Source organism: Choloepus didactylus, chromosome 16 (genome assembly GCF_015220235.1).
Source record: "Choloepus didactylus isolate mChoDid1 chromosome 16, mChoDid1.pri, whole genome shotgun sequence".
In the NCBI taxonomy this organism is placed as follows: domain Eukaryota; kingdom Metazoa; phylum Chordata; class Mammalia; order Pilosa; family Megalonychidae; genus Choloepus; species Choloepus didactylus.
Window position 1 is genome coordinate 750481 of NC_051322.1, and position 18450 is coordinate 768930.

Consider the following 18450-nt stretch of genomic DNA (forward strand, 5'->3'; position numbering starts at 1 on the left):
CGAGTCACAAGGGGTCTTGCTCTGAGGGCTGATCTCGAGGGGCAGGGAGCTCCCACGCCGGGGTTGCCTGGAGGCCGGCCCGGCCAGCACCTCCTGCAGCTGGTTTAGGTGCCGTCCTGAGTCGACCACGCTGCTCTCCAAGTGCCCCTGGGCACCGACAACCACTGCCCGCCCCTCCGTGAGCTGTGTGTGGTGAAGCAGGCAGCAGGTGGCCGAGGGAGGGGAGAGGAAGGCCGAAAGCACGAGGCTGGAGACAGCTCAGTGTGCGGGGACAGAGCTTCTGACACTGGGAGCCTTAACCGCAGGGTAAGTTCCCTCCATCCGGCTGAAAGGGAAACACCGAACACGGAAAACCAGAACTCGCTCCCCAGACGCACTGCCTGTGCAGCCCCTTGACAAGATATCTGCTCTGCGTTGATCAGACGGCAACACCAGCGTCTTAACCACAGCCCACGGCATTTGTCTGTCTGTCCATGCACCTGTGCATGCCCAGTCAACCAGGGAATGGTTTAGAGGCTGAACAAAGGGCGGAATCAGGTGCAGTAATGGGATCAAACTCAAGGAGAAGGGAACCAAGCGCAGCAGGGGGCAGCCCAATTTGAACCCCAAACAAAATTCCTGCGCTTCACACAAACGGTGCTGGTGCCTTCGACAGGCACTGTAACACTGCTTTCACACCTCAGAAGCAAGCCCTGACAGTAACAATCGCTCATAACCCCTCCGCCGTACCTGAAGGTGGTGAGCTCCCCGTGGACCGGCAGGGGGACAGGCGGCGCTGGCACCTGGTCGAGGGCGGGCGGCCCCGAGCCCGGCGGGCGCTTCCTGATGAGCTTCCCGGTGTGAGAGTCGTAGATGCGAACCTCGGGGCCGGGCTGGCTCCTGGGCTGGGCGGGCGCGGGGGGCAGGATGACAGCCGGAAGGGCGCTCGGCCTGTCAGGGAAAGCCGCGGGGCCGCTGTCCCTGTGGGCGAGAGCAGTTTCATGGAGTGCACCAGCAACACTGGTGGACACCAGCCCCTCTGCCTGTCGGGCTGCGAAATTCAAAAGCCCCTTGGTTCTCCACTGACAGCTTATCCAGATGGACTCAGGAAATTCTCCTGAGGCTTCTAGAGTACAGTAAAGCGAGGGAGTAATACAAATCTTGCGGCTGTAAAGAAATGACTATTTTTCACCCTCGGATGAGTTCCGATGGAGATCCATCAAGTGTCGAGGGCGTGACAGTGGCGACACAGCTCCTGCCAGGCCCTCGACGCGTGGCTGCCCCTTACTGGCAACTGTTCAGACCCTGTGCCTGTCTCGGAACTTCACCTCTAGACAACACAGTCAAGATTCTGCCAAAGCACAGTAAAGCGTTTCCGAGCTTTTCTTACCAAATACAGGCATCCTTTTTTCTTGCTCCTTTTCCCCGTACATTACATAAAGATGAAACTTCCCCCTCTTCTTCACACCAACATGTTTGTGCTCTTAATTTCGCAAACCTGTCCCCGTGCTCTCCCACCCTCCCCCTTGTCGTCAGTTGAGCATTATGTTCTCTAAACCATCCTGAGACTGCGCAGTAACCTAACGCAGCTACTTCCCAGACACGCGAGAACACGCCAACTAAGGTTCATTATGAAAAGCCATGCGGCGTTTCTTTTTAGAAAAAGAAACCTGACTTCTTTTTAGGTGACACCGGTCATGCAAGTGCTTCTTTGGGTAACCTGCGAGTCAGCAGGATCAAAACTGGGGACCACGGTGCCGGGCTCGCTTCACAGTGGGGCAGAGGCCACCAGCAGGGGCTGACTCGGCCTCCATGTCCTTGCGACGCCTCTGGGATTCTGACGCCCTGGGAGGTGGGTGTGAGCGCCAGGCTACTCGGTGTGTAGGGGCCGCCTGCAGCACCACCCGCCCACGCCCGGGGTGAGCCCTCACCTCTGGGCCCCCAGGTAGTCGTCCTTCAGTGGGAAGAGCTGCTCCTCCACCCGCTCCCAGCGCTCCAGGCAGCTCCACAGCCAGTCGGGGTTGACCACATGCACGTGTGCCCACTCCTGGGCCTGCCGCACCTTCTCTGTGCCTAGGGGTTGAGAGGGCACCAGTTAGGGGGCTCGAGGGCCCGGGCATCACCAGCGTGGTGGACAGAGCCAGGGCCGCAGGGGGCCCATGCCCCTCTCTTCCAGGCACAGTCCCGAGGGAGGAGAGGCCATCAGTGCTGGAAACCAGAGGGAGAACTGCAGTTGCAGCTCTGATTAATAAACCCAGACTGCTGAACAAAACTCCAACCACAGATAAACTGAGACCAGACACCGGAGAATCTGGGAGCAGTCAGCCTGGCAGAGAGGAGAAAGGGCTAGCAAAAACAGCAATAAAAACCTCCAAAATAAAAGCAGAGACTTTTGGAGCTGGGGTGAACCTAATACAGAGAAGCGCTGGGCTCAAACAGAATCGGGCACGTGTGCAAATCCGGCCCTGTGGCCGCCCTGCCCCTTCTACACCCTCTCCAGATGGCCTCCAAGTCCTTGCTGCCGAGCTGGACAGAGCACCAGACGCCCAGAGGTAGCTCTGACTCCTACCGCCAAACCGCAAGTGGAAATCCTGTAACTGCCCCGACACTTCCTCCCTCCTCACCTGACCCCCAGCCTTAACCTATCGGCGAGTCTCGCCAGCCCACCTCCCAGAGACCCACAGTCCGGCCCTCTCCTGCCGGCCTCACAGCCATCTGCACGAGGCAGCAAGCTGAGCAGTCTCCCCTGGTGCCCGCCTTCCAGCCTGCACGACTGCAGGAGCTGTCCTTGGAGCTTTCTCAGCCGCTCCCTCCGCACCCTGGGTGCCCGCCTCTATATGGGCAACGCAGCGTCGGGTAACAGCCTGAAGGTCCCTTCTGGTTGATCCCTGTCCCCTTCTGTGAACCCCCCAGGTGTTCTCACGACAGACAACACGAGCCCCCCCAAAGGTCTTGCTCACCCTCGGATCCTGTGGCCCTCACAGGATGATGAGGTCAGACAGAAACGGGGAATGACTGAATCCTGTCCACAAGGCCAACAGGGGACCCTGCCTCTCCCCTCCGAAGGGAACTGAGGCACACGCCTCCAGCCAAGCTCTCCAGCCACCTCTTCCCCTGACCCATGTCCCAAACACCCCCAGGCACCAGCACTGTGCCTCCCTGATTCCAGCCAGCGCTCAGCCCCAGGTCGCTGTCCCCACTCCTGAGCGGCTCCTCCATCACTGCCACAGGCTGAGCCCACCACACCCCTTCTCTCGCTGGAGCCGGCCTACACCCCTCTGCTGAACCAGCACATCCAAACCCAGCCCCGCCCATCCAGCACACCCCTCTTAAGCCCTCCCCAGCTCAGCCGGCGCAGCTTCCAGGCAGTAACCGGGAGCTGTGGGTTGATCACAAGAAGCAATGAGGCCTTCCACTGAATCCAGGAACTCAGGTGAGGGCCAGGCAAGACCGGGAGGGATCAGACCAAAGCCACTGGAAGAGTCCAGAAGATCCAGCGGGGAAGGTGTGAGGAGCCAGTAAGGAGACACCGCAGCCTCGGGAACTGGCCGCACTTGGGTGTCTTTGGAAAACATGTTTTCCCTCCTGGAGACACATCTCCTCGGCAGTTAACTGAGCACAGGGCCTCTCTGCCTACCACAGGCTCTGAGAGGGCCACATGAGAGTGCAGAAGGGAGCACGGCAGAGGAGCACAGCAGAGAGGCAAGCTGTAGCTGTTATCACCTTCGCTGTCGGTGAGGACGAACCAGAGAGAACTGAGCCGTCGTGACGGGGCCCAGACGCGTCACTACACTAAGGGGAGAGGGGCCCAGGCGGGGACAGTGGACAGGGCGGCCGCTCCAAGGAGGCCCCCACGGACTGCAGAACCCACGATCTGCTCAGCCTGCAGGTCCCCGCGCCCTCAGGCATGCCCTCCTCTGGAATCCCGGCGGAGGGCCAGCACCCCCAGCAGCCTGCCTCTGGCCTGCGTTCACTCTTCTGACATGTCACACCCAGACGGAACCTGGCATCTGCCCAGGGACTCATGCGCCATGGAGAGCCTGAGTGTCCAACACCACATGACACATGGAGGCCCCTGACCAGGCTCACCCCAACATGCCGTCCTCACCCTGCAGGTGAACACGGACCTGGAAGCCCCAACTCAGCAGAGCAGCCACAGGAGGGACAACCAGAGGAGGCCGTGAGTAAGCTGTACTTGGGAAGATCTAAACTGCTTGTGAGGAGCATTGTTTAAAGTAATTAGCTCTTGTTTTAAGGAACTGTCAAGCATTCCTTTGTATTTGTCCATTACTGAAGTTTCCTTTTACTTGGCTAAAATCTCAGAAGTGAAAAAGCAGCATGCTGAGGTGTGGGGCAAGATGGCAGAGTGGTGAGGTCTAGGTTGTAGTTACTCATCCAGGGCAGCTGGTAGAAAGCCAGGAACTGCATGGAGCGGACACTGCAGAGGAATCTGAGATTGGACCAACTTCATACAACACTCAGGAACATGCAGAACAGCTGAGATCAGTGAAATCTGTAAGTTCTCCCAGCCAGGGGGCCTGCGTCCCTCCCTGCCAGGCACAGTCCCGTGGGAGGAGGGGCCATTGGTGCTGGGAACCAGGAGGGAGAATGAAAGCTGCAACCACAGATAAACTCAGAGCAGACACCAGAATATCTGGGAGCAGTCAGCTCATTGGAGAGGAGACAGGGCTAGCAAAACAGCAAAAAAATAGAAAACAAAAGAAAAACAGACTTTTTGGAGTCAGGTGAACACAATACCGAGAAGGGCAGGGCTCAAACAGAATCAGTCGCATATGCAAATCCAGGGAGGGAGAGCCCTTCTCTGAAGAGCCAGGGTTTCTCTGCTTTCTTGATTGCTCCTTAATCACCCTCAACTCCTTGTCTTTTAGCATTTCAATAGCTCATCAGAACTGCAAGGACTGTAAATAGTCCATACTGGGCCCTTCTTTTTCTTTTTCTTTTAAATAACTATGCTAAGAAGCCCATTACAGAAGCCTCAAAGACTTGTAGTTTGGGCCCAAGCAAGAGCAGAGCTTCAGTCAGCCATATCCCCGACAAGGTCAGGGTCACCAGGAGAACTAAAGGCTCCAGGTCTCCTTACCCTGGTGGGGGAGCTGCGGGCTGGCAAGTGCCACCTGCTGGACAGTACAGGAGAAGCACAGAGTCTCGAGGCCTCACAGGAGAGTCTCATTCTCAGGGAAACTCCACACCCTCCTCCCGAGACCTGGGCTCTCTGGACTAGGAAAACCTGACTGGGGTTGACAATATCTGAGATCACCACATAAAAAGGCTACATAGAGGCAGGGCAAGAAACAGAAAAACAAGAGGTGAAAAACTTGGATCAATTAAACAGAATCTAAGTTAGAGGCCCACAATAAGCTGAACTGAACACCAGAGGTTAGGGAACAAAGCCAACCAACAAAAAACCCCTAGGTAAAAGAGTGAAAACAAGCTCCAGAATAAACTAATCAAGAAAGTCCGATACCTAGACAGCTTAAGATAACAAGCCATATGAAAATATGGAGCAGCCAAGAACAAACTAATAGTTCAACTGAGATACAGGAGTTGAAGCAATTATTGCTAAATCAATTCAATGAACTGAAGGAAGAACTAACTGGACATATTCAAACAAATCTAAATCAATACAAACATCAAGTCAATGAACGGAGAGAAGACAAAGCAAAAGAGATGAAGGATATAAGAAGTACACTGGATGACCATGAGAAGAATTCAAAACTTGAAAAAAACAAATGACAGAACTTATGGGAATGAAGGGCATAACGGAGGAGATGAAAAAGACAATGGGGGGATACAACAGTAGATTTGAACAGTCAGAAGAAAGAATCAGTGAGTTGGAAGATGAGATATCTGAATTCACATACACAAAAGAACAGAAGGTGAAAAGAATGGAAAAATATGAGCAGGGTCTTAGTGAGCTGAGTGATAACACAAAATGCACAAATATACGTGTTATGGGTGTCCCAGAGGGAGAAGAGAGGGAGAAAGGGACAGAAAGGATAATGGAAGAAATAATCACTGAAAATTTCTCAACTCTTATGAAAGACAGAAAATTAAGAGATTCAAGCAGTACAGCATACCCCAAACTGAATAGCCCCAATAGATGCACTCCAAGACACTTACTGATCAGATTGTCTAATTTCAAAGACAAAGAGAGAATTCTGAAAGCAGCTAGAGAAAAGCAATCCATCACATACAAGGGAAGCTCGATAAGACTACGTACAGATTTCTCTGCAGAAACCATGGAGGAGAGAAGACAGTGGTATGATATATTTAACATAGTGAAAGAGAAGAACTGCCAACCAAGAATTCTATATCCACCAAAACTGTCCTTCAAAAATATTTTCAGATAGACACTGAGAGAGTTCGTGAATACAAGACTGGGGTGCTACAGGAAATACTAAAGGGAGTGCTACAGGCTGATAGGAAAAGACAGGAGAAAGAGGTTTAGAGAAGAGTGCAGAAATGAAGATTATCAGGAAAGGTAAAAAGAGAGAGGAAAAAATAAGGCATGACATATAAAATCCAAATACAAAATGATAAAAGAAAGCACTGTTCTTACAATAACACTAAATGTTAATGGATTAAACTCCCCAATAAAAAGACACAGACTGGCAGAATGGATTAAAAAACAGGACCCATCTATATGCTGTCTACCAGAAACTCACTTTAGACACAAGGACAAAAATAGGCTGCAAGTGAAAGGTTGGAAAACAATATTTCATGCAAACAGCAACCAGAAAAAACGGGAGTAGCTATATTAATATCAGACAAGGTAGACTTCAAAAATAAAACAGTTAAAAGAGACAAAGAAGGACACTATGTATTAATAAAAGGGTCAATTCATCAAGAAAACATAACAATCATAAATATTTATGCACCAACCCAGAGTGCCCCAGAATTCATGAGGCAGACACTGAGAATACTGAAAGAAGTAGGTAACTCCACAATAATAGTTGGAGCCTTCGATACGCTGCTCTCTTCAATGGACAGAACATCTAGACAGAGGATCAACAAGGAAACAGAGATGTCGAATTGTATGATAAATGAACTAGACCTGACAGACATTTATAGAGCACTACACCCCACAACAGCAGGATACACATTCTTCTCGAGTGCTCATGGTACATTTTCTAGGATAGACCACATGCTGGGTCACAAAGCAAGCCTCAACAAATTAAATAATATTGATATTATAAAAAATACTATCTCAGATCATAATGGAATGAAGTCGGAAATAAATAACAGGCAGAAGATTCTAAAATTCACAAATATATGGAGACTAAACAATACACTCTAAGAAAACCAGTGGATAAAGGAAGAAATTACAAGAGAAATTAGTAAATACCTTGAGGTAAATGACAATGAAAACACAACATATCAAGACTTATGAGATGCAGCAAAGGTGGTGCTGAGAGGGAAATTTATTGCCTTAAATGCCTATATTAAAAGAGAAGAGAGAGCAAAAATTGAGGAATTAACTCTACACCTGGAGGAACCAGAGAAAGAACAGCAAATAAACCCCAAAGCAACCAGAAGGAAAGAAATAACAAAGATCAGAGCAGAAATAAATGAAACTGAGAACAGGAAAACAATAGAGAGAATCAACAAAACCAGAAGCTGGTTCCTCGACAAAATCAACAAAATTGATGGACGCCTAGCTAGGCTAACCAAAGAAAAAAAAAAAAAGAGAGAACAGATGCAAATAAATGCAATTAGAAATGGGAAAGGAAATATAACTCCTGACCCTGCAGAAATAAAGGAGATAATAAGATACTATGAGCAACTATATGCTAATAAACTTGACAACTTACACGAAGTGGACAACTTCCTAGAAAAGCATAAACAACCAACATTGATCTGAGAAGAAACAGAGGACCTCAACAAACCAATCACAAGCAAAGAGATTGAGTCAGTCATCAAAAAGCTCCCAAAATAGAAAAGCCCAGGACCAGATGGCTTCACATGTGAATTACACCAAGCATTCAAGAAAGAATACCAATCCTGCTCAAACTCTTCAAAAAAAACTGAACAGGAGGGAAAGCTACCCAACTCCTTCCATGAAGCCAACATCACCCTAATACAAAAATCAGACAAAGATACTACAAAAAAAGAAAATTATAGACCAATCTCTTTAATGAATATAGATGCAAAAATCCTCAACAAAATACTCGCAAATCGAATCCAGCAGCACATTAAAAGAATTACACACTATAACCAAGTGAGGTTAATTCCAGGTATGCAAGGGTGGTTAAAAATAAGCAAATCAATTAATGTAATATACCACATCAATAAATCAAAGGAAAAGAACCACATGATCATCTCGATCGATGCAGAAAAAAGCAATTGACAAAATTCAACATCTTTCTTGATGAAAACACTTCAAAGGATAGGAAAAGAAGGGAATTTTCTCAATAAAATCAAAGCAATGTATGAAAAACCCACAGCTAACATACTCAATGGGGAGAGACTGAAAGCTTTCCCTTTAAGATATGGAACAAGACAGGGATGCCCATGTCACCATTGTTATTCAACACTGTGCTGGAAGTTCTAGCTAGAGCAATCAGGCAAGAAAAAGAAATAAAAGGCAACCAAATTGAAGAGGAAGAAGTAAAACTTTCACTGTTTGCAGATGACATGATTCTATATGTAGAAAATCCAGAAAAATCTACAGCAAAGCTATCAGAACTATTAGAATACAGCAAAGTGGCAGGCTACGAGACCAACATGCAAAAATCTGTAGTATTCTTATACACAAGTAATGTGCAACAAGAGGAAGAAATAGAAAAAAAATATCCATTTACAATAGCAGCCAAAAGAATCAAGTATTTGGGAATAAACTTAACGAAGGCCACAAAAGAAAGAAAATTACAAGAAACTGCTAAAAGAAATTGAACAGGATCTAAAAAAAATGGGAAAACATACTGTGTTCATGGATTGGAAGACTGAATATAATTAAGATGTCAACTCTACCTAAACGAATTTATAGATCCAGTGCAATACCAATTAAAATCCCAACAACTTACTTTGCAGAAACAGAAAAACCAATAACCAAATTTATTTGGGAGGGCAAGGTGCCCCGAATAGCTAAAAATATCTTGAGAGAGAGGAACGAAATGGGAAGTCTCACACTACCTGACTTTGAAACATATTACAAAGCTACAGTGCTCAAAACAGCATGGTACTGGCCTAAGGACAGAGATATTGACCAACGGAATTGAATCAAGCGTTCAGAAATAGACTCTCACATCTACAGACAACTGATCTCTGATAAGGCAGTCAAGCCAAATCAACTGGGACAGAGCAGTCTTCAATAAATGGTGTCTGGAGAACTGGATATCCATTCCCAAAACAATAAAAGAGGACTCCTACCTCACACCTTATATAAAAATTAACTCTAACTGGATCAAAGACCTAAACATAAGCGCTAAGACCACAAGACTCTTAGAAGAAAACGCAGGGCACTATCTTAAAGATCTTGTGATAGGTGGTGGTTTCCTAGACCTTACACCCAAAGCGCAAGAAACCAAAGAACAAATAGACAAATGGGATCTCCTCAAAATCAAACACTTTTGAGTATCAAAGGACTCTGTTAGAAAAGTAAAAAGGCAGCCTACACAATGGGAGATGATATTTTGAAACCACATATCAGAAGAAGGTTTAATATCTCAAATATATAAAGAAATCCTACAACTCAACAACAGAAAGACAAACAACCCAATTAAAAAATGGGCAAAAGACATGGACACTTTTCCAAACAGGAAATACAAATGGCTCAAAAACATATAAGAAACCGCTTAACTTCACTGGCTTAGGGAATGCAAATCAAAACCACAATGAGATACCATCTCACACCTACCAGAATAGCCAATATCCAAAATACAGAAAATTACAAGTGCTGGAGAGGATGTGGAGAAAGAGGCACACTTATTCATTGCTGGTGGGAATGCAGAATGGTGCAACCACTCTGGAAGACAGTGTGGAGTTTCCTCAGGAAGCTAAGTATAGATTTGCTATATGACCCAGCTATTCCACTGCTAGGTATATACTCAAAGGAACTGAAAGCTAAGACACAAACGGACATTTGTAAACCGATGTTTATTGCAGTATTATTCACAATTGCCAAGAGATGGAAGCAGCTGAAATGTCCATCAATGGACCAGCGGATAAACAAACTGTGGTACATATACATGATGGAATATTATGCAGCTGTAAGACAGAAAAAAGACATGGAACATATAATAATGTGGATGAACCTTGAGGACATTATGTTGAGTGAAGTTAGCCAGAAATAAAAGGACAAACCTTGTCGGGCAAGATGGCAGACTGGTGAGCTGTATGTTTTAGTTACTTCTCCAGGAAAGTAGGTAGAAAGCCAGGAACTGCGTGGACTGGACACCACAGAGCAATCTGACTTTGGGGATACTTCATACAACACTCATGAAAACGTGGAACTGCTGAGATCAGCGAAATCTGTAAGTTTTTGCAGCCAGGGGACCCGCGCCCCTCCCTGCCAGGCTCAGTCCCGTGGGAGGAGGGGCTGTCAGCTCCGGGAAGGAGAAGGGAGAACTGCAGTGGCAGCCCTTATCGGAAACTCATTCTGCTGATCCAAACTCCAACCATAGACAGACGGAGACCAGACACCAGAGAATCTGAGAGCAGCCAGCCCAGCAGAGAGGAGACAGGCATAGAAAAAAAACAACACGAAAAACTCCAAAATAAAAGCGGAGGATTTTTGGAGTTCTGGTGAACATAGAAAGGGGAAGGGCAGACCTCAGGCCCGAGCTCAGGCCCTGAGGCGCATATGCAAATCCCGAAGAAAAGCTGATCTCTCTGCCCTGTGGACCTTTCCTTAATGGCCCTGGTTGCTTTGTCTCTTAGCATTTCAATAACCCATTAGATCTCTGAGGAGGGCCCGTTTTTTTTTTTTGTTTTTTTTTTAATCCTTTTTTCTTTTTCTAAAACAATTACTCTAAGAAGCCCAATACAGAAAGCTTCAAAGACTTACTATTTGGGCAGATCAAGTCAAGAGCAGAACCAGGAGAGCTCTGAGACAAAATGCAATAATCCAGTGGCTGAGAAAATTCACTAAACACCACAACTTCCCAAGAAAAGGGGGGTGTCCGCTCACAGCCATCATCCTGGTGGACAGGAAACACTCCTGCCCATTGCCAGCCCCATAGCCCAGAACTGCCCCAGACAACCCAGTGTGAAGGAAGTGCTTCAAATAACAGGCACACACCACAAAACTGGGCGTGGACATTAGCCTTCCCTGCAACCTCAGCTGATTGTCCCAGAGTTGGGAAGGTAGAGCAGTGTGAATTAACAAAGCCCCATTCAGCCATCATTTCAGCAGACTGGGAGCCTCCCTACACAGCCCAGCAGCCCAGAACTGCCCTGGGGGGACGGCACTCACCTGTGACATAGCACAGTCATCCCTCAACAGAGGACCCGGGGTGCACGGCCTGGAAGAGGGGTCCACTTGCAAGTCTCAGGAGCCATACGCCAATACCAAGGACTTGTGGGTCAGTGGCAGAGACAAACTGTGGCAGGACTGAACTGAAGGATTAGACTATTGCAGCAGCTTTAAAACTCTAGGATCACCAGGGAGATTTGATTGTTAGAGCCACCCCCCTCTCCCTGACTGCCCAGAAACACGCCCCACATACAGGGCAGGCAACACCAACTACACACGCAAGCTTGGTACACCAATTGGACCCCACAAGACTCACTCCCCCACTCACCAAAAAGGCTAAGCAGGGGAGAACTTGCTTGTGGAGAACAGGTGGCTCGTGGACGCCACCTGCTGGTTAGTTAGAGAAAGTGTACTCCACGAAGCTGTAGATCTGATAAATTAGAGATAAGGACTTCAATTGGTCTACAAATCCTAAAAGAACCCTATCAAGTTCAGCAAATGCCACGAGGCCAAAAACAACAGAAAATTATAAAGCATATGAAAAAACCAGACGATATGGATAACCCAAGCCCAAGCACCCAAATCAAAAGACCAGAAAAGACACAGCACCTAGAGCAGCTACTCAAAGAACTAAAGATGAACAATGAGACCATAGTACGGGAGATAAAGGAAATCAAGAAGACCCTAGAAGAGCATAAAGAAGACATTGCAAGACTAAATAAAAAAATGGATGATCTTATGGAAATTAAAGAAACTGTTGACCAAATTAAAAAGATTCTGGACACTCATAGTACAAGACTAGAGGAAGTTGAACAACGAATCAGTGACCTGGAAGATGACAGAATGGAAAATGAAAGCATAAAAGAAAGAATGGGGAAAAAAATTGAAAAACTCGAAATGGACCTCAGGGATATGATAGATAATATGAAACGTCCAAATATAAGAGTCATTGGTGTCCCAGAAGGGGAAGAAAAGGGTAAAGGTCTAGGAAGAGTATTCAAAGAAATTGTTGGGGAAAACTTCCCAAATCTTCTAAACAACATAAATACACAAATCATAAATGCTCAGCGAACCCCAAATAGAATAAATCCAAATAAACCCACTCCAAGACATATACTGATCACACTATCAAACACAGAAGAGAAGGAACAAGTTCTGAAAGCAGCAAGAGAAAAGCAATTCACCACATACAAAGGAAACAGCATAAGACTAAGTAGTGACTACTCAGCAGCCACCATGGAGGCGAGAAGGCAGTGGCACGATATATTTAAAATTCTGAGTGAGAAAAATTTCCAGCCAAGAATACTTTATCCAGCAAAGCTCTCCTTCAAATTTGAGGGAGAGCTTAAATTTTTCACAGACAAACAAATGCTGAGAGAATTTGCTAACAAGAGACCTGCCCTACTGGAGATACTAAAGGGAGCCCTACAGACAGAGAAACAAAGAAAGGACAGAGAGACTTGGAGAAAGGTTCAATACTAAAGAGATTCGGTGTGGGTACAATAAAGGATATTAATAGACAGAGGGGAAAAATATGACAAACATAAACCAAAGGATAAGATCGCTGATTCAAGAAATGCCTTCACGGTTATAACGTTGAATGTAAATGGATTAAACTCCCCAATTAAAAGATACAGATTCGCAGAATGGATCAAAAAAAATGAACCATCAATATGTTGCATACAAGAGACCCATCTTAGACACAGGGACACAAAGAAACTGAAAGTGAAAGGATGGAAAAAAATATTTCATGCAAGCTACAGCCAAAAGAAAGCAGGTGTAGCAATATTAATCTCAGATAAAATAGACTTTAAATGCAGGGATGTTTTGAGAGACAAAGAAGGCCAGTACGTACTAATAAAAGGGGCAATTCAGCAAGAAGAAATAACAATCGTAAATGTCTATGCACCCAACCAAGGTGCCACAAAATACATGAGAGAAACACTGGCAAAACTAAAGGAAGCAATTGATGTTTCCACAATAATTGTGGGAGACTTCAACACATCACTCTCTCCTATAGATAGATCAACCAGACAGAAGACCAATAAGGAAATTGAAAACCTAAACAATCTGATAAATGAATTAGATTTAACAGACATATACAGGACATTACATCCCAAATCACCAGGATACACATACTTTTCTAGTGCTCACGGAACTTTCTCCATAATAGATCATATGCTGGGACATAAAAGAAGCCTCAATAAATTTAAAAAGATTGAAATTATTCAAAGCACATTCTCTGACCACAACGGAATACAATTAGAAGTCAATAACCATCAGAGACTTAGAAAATTCACAAATACCTGGAGGTTAAACAACACACTCCTAAACAATCAGTGGGTTAAAGAAGAAATAGCAAGAGAAATTGCTAAATATATAGAGACGAATGAAAATGAGAACACAACATACCAAAACCTATGGGATGCAGCAAAAGCAGTGCTAAGGGGGAAATTTATAGCACTAAACGCATATATTAAAAAGGAAGAAAGAGCCAAAATCAAAGAACTAATGGATCAACTGAAGAAGCTAGAAAATGAACAGCAAACCAATCCTAAACCAAGTACAAGAAAAGAAATAACAAGGATCAAAGCAGAAATAAATGACATAGAGAACAAAAAAACAATAGAGAGGATAAATATCACCAAAAGTTGGTTCTTTGAGAAGATCAACAAGATTGACAAGCCCCTAGCTAGACTGACAAAATCAAAAAGAGAGAAGACCCATATAAACAAAATAATGAATGAAAAAGGTGACATAACTGCAGATCCTGAAGAAATTAAAAAAATTATAAGAGGATACTATGAACAACCGTATGGCAACAAACTGGATAATGTAGAGGAAATGGACAATTTCCTGGAAACATATGAACAACCTAGACTGACCAGAGAAGAAATAGAAGACCTCAACCAACCCATCACAAGCAAAGAGATCCAATCAGTCATCAAAAATCTTCCCACAAATAAATGCCCAGGGCCAGATGGCTTCACAGGGGAATTCTACCAAACTTTCCAGAAAGAACTGACACCAATCTTACTCAAACTCTTTCAAAACATTGAAGAAAATGGAACACTTCCTAACTCATTCTATGAAGCTAACATCAATCTAATACCAAAACCAGGCAAAGATGTTACAAAAAAGGAAAACTACCGGCCAATATCCCTAATGAATATAGATGCAAAAATCCTCAACAAAATACTTGCAAATCGAATCCAAAGGCACATTAAAAAAATCATACACCATGACCAAGTGGGGTTTATTCCAGGCATGCAAGGATGGTTCAACATAAGAAAATCAATCAATGTATTACAACACATTAACAAGTCAAAAGGGAAAAATCAATTGATCATCTCAATAGATGCTGAAAAAGCATTTGACAAAATCCAACATCCGTTTCTGATAAAAACACTTCAAAAGGTAGGAATTGAAGGAAACTTCCTCAACATGATAAAGAGCATATATGAAAAACCCACAGCCAGCATAGTACTCAATGGTGAGAGACTGAAAGCCTTCCCTCTAAGATCAGGAACAAGACAAGGATGCCCGCTGTCACCACTGTTATTCAACATTGTGCTGGAAGTGCTAGCCAGGGCAATCCGGCAAGACAAAGAAATAAAAGGCATCCAAATTGGAAAAGAAGTAAAACTGTCATTGTTTGCAGATGATATGATCTTATATCTAGAAAACCCTGAGAAATTGACGATACAGCTACTAGAGCTAATAAACAAATTTAGCAAAGTAGCGGGATACAAGGTTAATGCACATAAGTCGGTAATGTTTCTATATGCTAGAAATGAACAAACCGAAGAGACTCAAGAAAAAGATACCATTTTCAATAGCAACTAAAAAAATCAAGTACCTAGGAATAAACTTAACCAAAGATGTAAAAGACCTATACAAAGAAAACTACATAACTCTACTAGAAGAAATAGAAGGGGACCTTAAAAGATGGAAAAATATTCCATGTTCATGGATAGGAAGACTAAATGTCATTAAGATGTCAATTCTACCCAAACTCATCTACAGATTCAATGCAATCCCAATCAAAATTCCAACAACCTACTTTGCAGACTTGGAAAAGCTAGTTATCAAATTTATTTGGAAAGGGAAGATGCCTCGAATTGCTAAAGACACTCTAAAAAAGAAAAACAAAGTGGGAGGACTTACACTCCCTGACTTTGAAGCTTATTATAAAGCCACAGTTGCCAAAACAGCATGGTACTGGCACAAAGATAGACATATAGATCAATGGAATCGAAATGAGAATTAGGAGATAGGCCCTCAGATCTATGGCCGACTGATCTTTGATAAGGCCCCCAAAGTCACTGAACTGAGTCATAATGGTCTTTTCAACAAATGGGGCTGGGAAAGTTGGATATCCATATCCAAAAGAATGAAAGAGGACCCCTACCTCACCCCCTACACAAAAATTAACTCAAAATGGACCAAAGATCTCAATATAAAAGAAAGTACCATAAAACTCCTAGAAGATTGCGGGACACTGTTATCGAGTTCCAACTTGGCGGGCCTGGGCCAGGGGAACTGATCAGCCCCTAGGAAAGGTAGTGGGCACGGACAGTACTATCCTCCACGGCCCCCCGGGCCTGAGAAAGTGGAGCCGGATGCAGGCCCCATTTCCTCACCCCAAAGTACAACTGTCAGGGGAAGCTTGCCGGAGAAAACCGCCCCCTTTACCTTGCCCGCCCACTCCCCGTTACCAGAGCAACTCCCGCCCTCCCCGTTGCCGGAGCAACTCCCGCCCCTTTTCAAACGACCTCCGCGCCCTCTCAGAACCAATCCAAGCCTTTAACCTCTACAGCTACCCCGCCCTCTAAACCGCCCGATATAAGCTTGTACTCTCCCCTAATAAACTCTCTTGGCTTTACCCTCCTGAAAAAAGCGTCCCGCCTGTTCCTTTCTCGCCGCCCTCCACACCTTGCACGCCACCGCCGGGGACCTGGCCAAGTCCCCCGCCTCGCCCTCGCCTCCGGGAAAGAGCCCCCGCCGCCGGTACCCTCCGAGCAACGCTGAGAGCCGAGGGTTCAGCAACCGGCCGCCCCCCCCCCAGACGATTTAACTGAGACTGCAGAAGATAATGTAGGAAAACATCTTCAAGACCTTGTATTAGGTGGCCACTTCCTAGACTTTATACCCAAAGCACAAGCAACAAAAGAGAAAATAGATAAATGGGAACTCCTCAAGCTTAGAAGCTTCTGCACCTCAAAGGAATTTCTCAAAAAGGTAAAGAGGCAGCCAACTCAATGGGAAAAAATTTTTGGAAACCATGTATCTGACAAAAGACTGATATCTTGCATATATAAAGAAATCCTACAACTCAATGACAATAGTACAGACAGCCCAATTATAAAATGGGCAAAAGATATGAAAAGACAGTTCTCTGAAGAGGAAATACAAATGGCCAAGAAACACATGAAAAAATGTTCAGCTTCACTAGCTATTAGAGAGATGCAAATTAAGACCACAATGAGATACCATCTAACACCGATTAGAATGGGTGCCATTAAACAAACAGGAAACTACAAATGCTGGAGAGGATGTGGAGAAATTGGAATTCTTATTCACTGTTGGTGGGACTGTATAATGGTTCAGCCACTCTGGAAGTCAGTCTGGCAGTTCCTCAGAAAACTACATATAGAGTTACCATTCGATCCAGCGATTGCACTTCTCGGTATATACCCGGAAGATCGGAAAGCAGTGACACGAACAGATATCTGCACGCCAATGTTCATAGCAGCATTATTCACAATTGCCAAGAGATGGAAACAACCCAAATGTCCTTCAACAGATGAGTGGATAAATAAAATGTGGTATATACACACGATGGAATACTACGCGGCAGTAAGAAGGAACGATCTCGTGAAACATATGACAACATGGATGAACCTTGAAGACATAATGCTGAGCGAAATAAGCCAGGCACAAAAAGAGAAATATTATATGCTACCACTAATGTGAACTTTGAAAAATGTAAAACAAATGGCTTATAATGTAGAATGTAGGGGAACTAGCAATAGAGAGCAATTAAGGAAGGGGGAACAATAATCCAAGAAGAACAGATAAGCTATTTAACGTTCTGGGGATGCCCAGGAATGACTATGGTCTGTTAATTTCTGATGGATATAGTAGGAGCAAGTTCACAGAAATGTTGCTATACTAGGTAACTTTCTTGGGGTAAAGTAGGAACATGTTGGAAGTTAAGCAGTTATCTTAGGTTAGTTGTCTTTTTCTTACTCCCTTGTTATGGTCTCTTTGAAATGTTCTTTTATTGTATGTTTGTTTTCTTTTTAACTTTTTTTTCATACAGTTGATTTAAAAAAGAAGGGAAAGTTAAAAAAAAAAAAAAAACAAGGAAAAAAAAAAAGATGCAGTGCCCCCTTGAGGAGCCTGTGGAGAATGCAGGGGTATTCGCCTACCCCACCTCCATGGTTGCTAACATGACCACAGACATAGGGGACTGGTGGTTTGATGGGTTGAGCCCTCTACCACAGGTTTTACGCTTGGGAAGACGGTTGCTGCAAAGGAGAGGCTAGGCCTCCCTATGGTTGTGCCTAAGAGCCTCCTCCCGAATGCCTCTTTGTTGCTCAGATGTGGCCCTGTCTCTCTAGCTAAGCCAACTTGAAAGGTGAAATCACTGCCCTCCCCACTACGTGGGATCAGACACTCAGGGGAGTGAATCTCCCTGGCAACGTGGAATATGACTCCCAGGGAGGAATGTAGACCTGGCATCGTGGGACGGAGAACATCTTCTTGACCAAAAGGGGGATGTGAAAGGAAATGAAATAAGCTTCAGTGGCAGAGAGAATCCAAAAGGAGCCGAGAGGTCACTCTGGTGGGCACTCTTACACACACTTTAGACAACCCTTTTTAGGTTCCAAAGAATTGGGGTAGCTGGTGGTGGATACCTGAAACTATCAAACTACAACCCAGAACCCATGAATCTCGAAGACAGTTGTATAAAAATGTAGCTTATGAGGGGTGACAATGGGATTGGGAAAGCCATAAGGACCACACTCCAC

General features: G+C 45.1%; 1 protein-coding gene across 6 annotated transcripts in view; it reads right to left on the reverse strand.

The window, feature by feature from the left end:
- Window positions 1–18450, reverse strand: part of CTDP1 (CTD phosphatase subunit 1) — a 106595-nt gene that overhangs the window by 42689 nt on the left and 45456 nt on the right. For all 6 annotated transcript variants that reach the window (XM_037805671.1, XM_037805668.1, XM_037805667.1 and 3 more), the window contains 2 exons: window positions 1911–2052; window positions 730–960 (listed from right to left, as the gene is read on the reverse strand). In XM_037805671.1, coding sequence (XP_037661599.1) covers window positions 730–960; window positions 1911–2052 — 373 coding nt within the window. The remainder of the gene's footprint in view (window positions 1–729; window positions 961–1910; window positions 2053–18450) is intronic.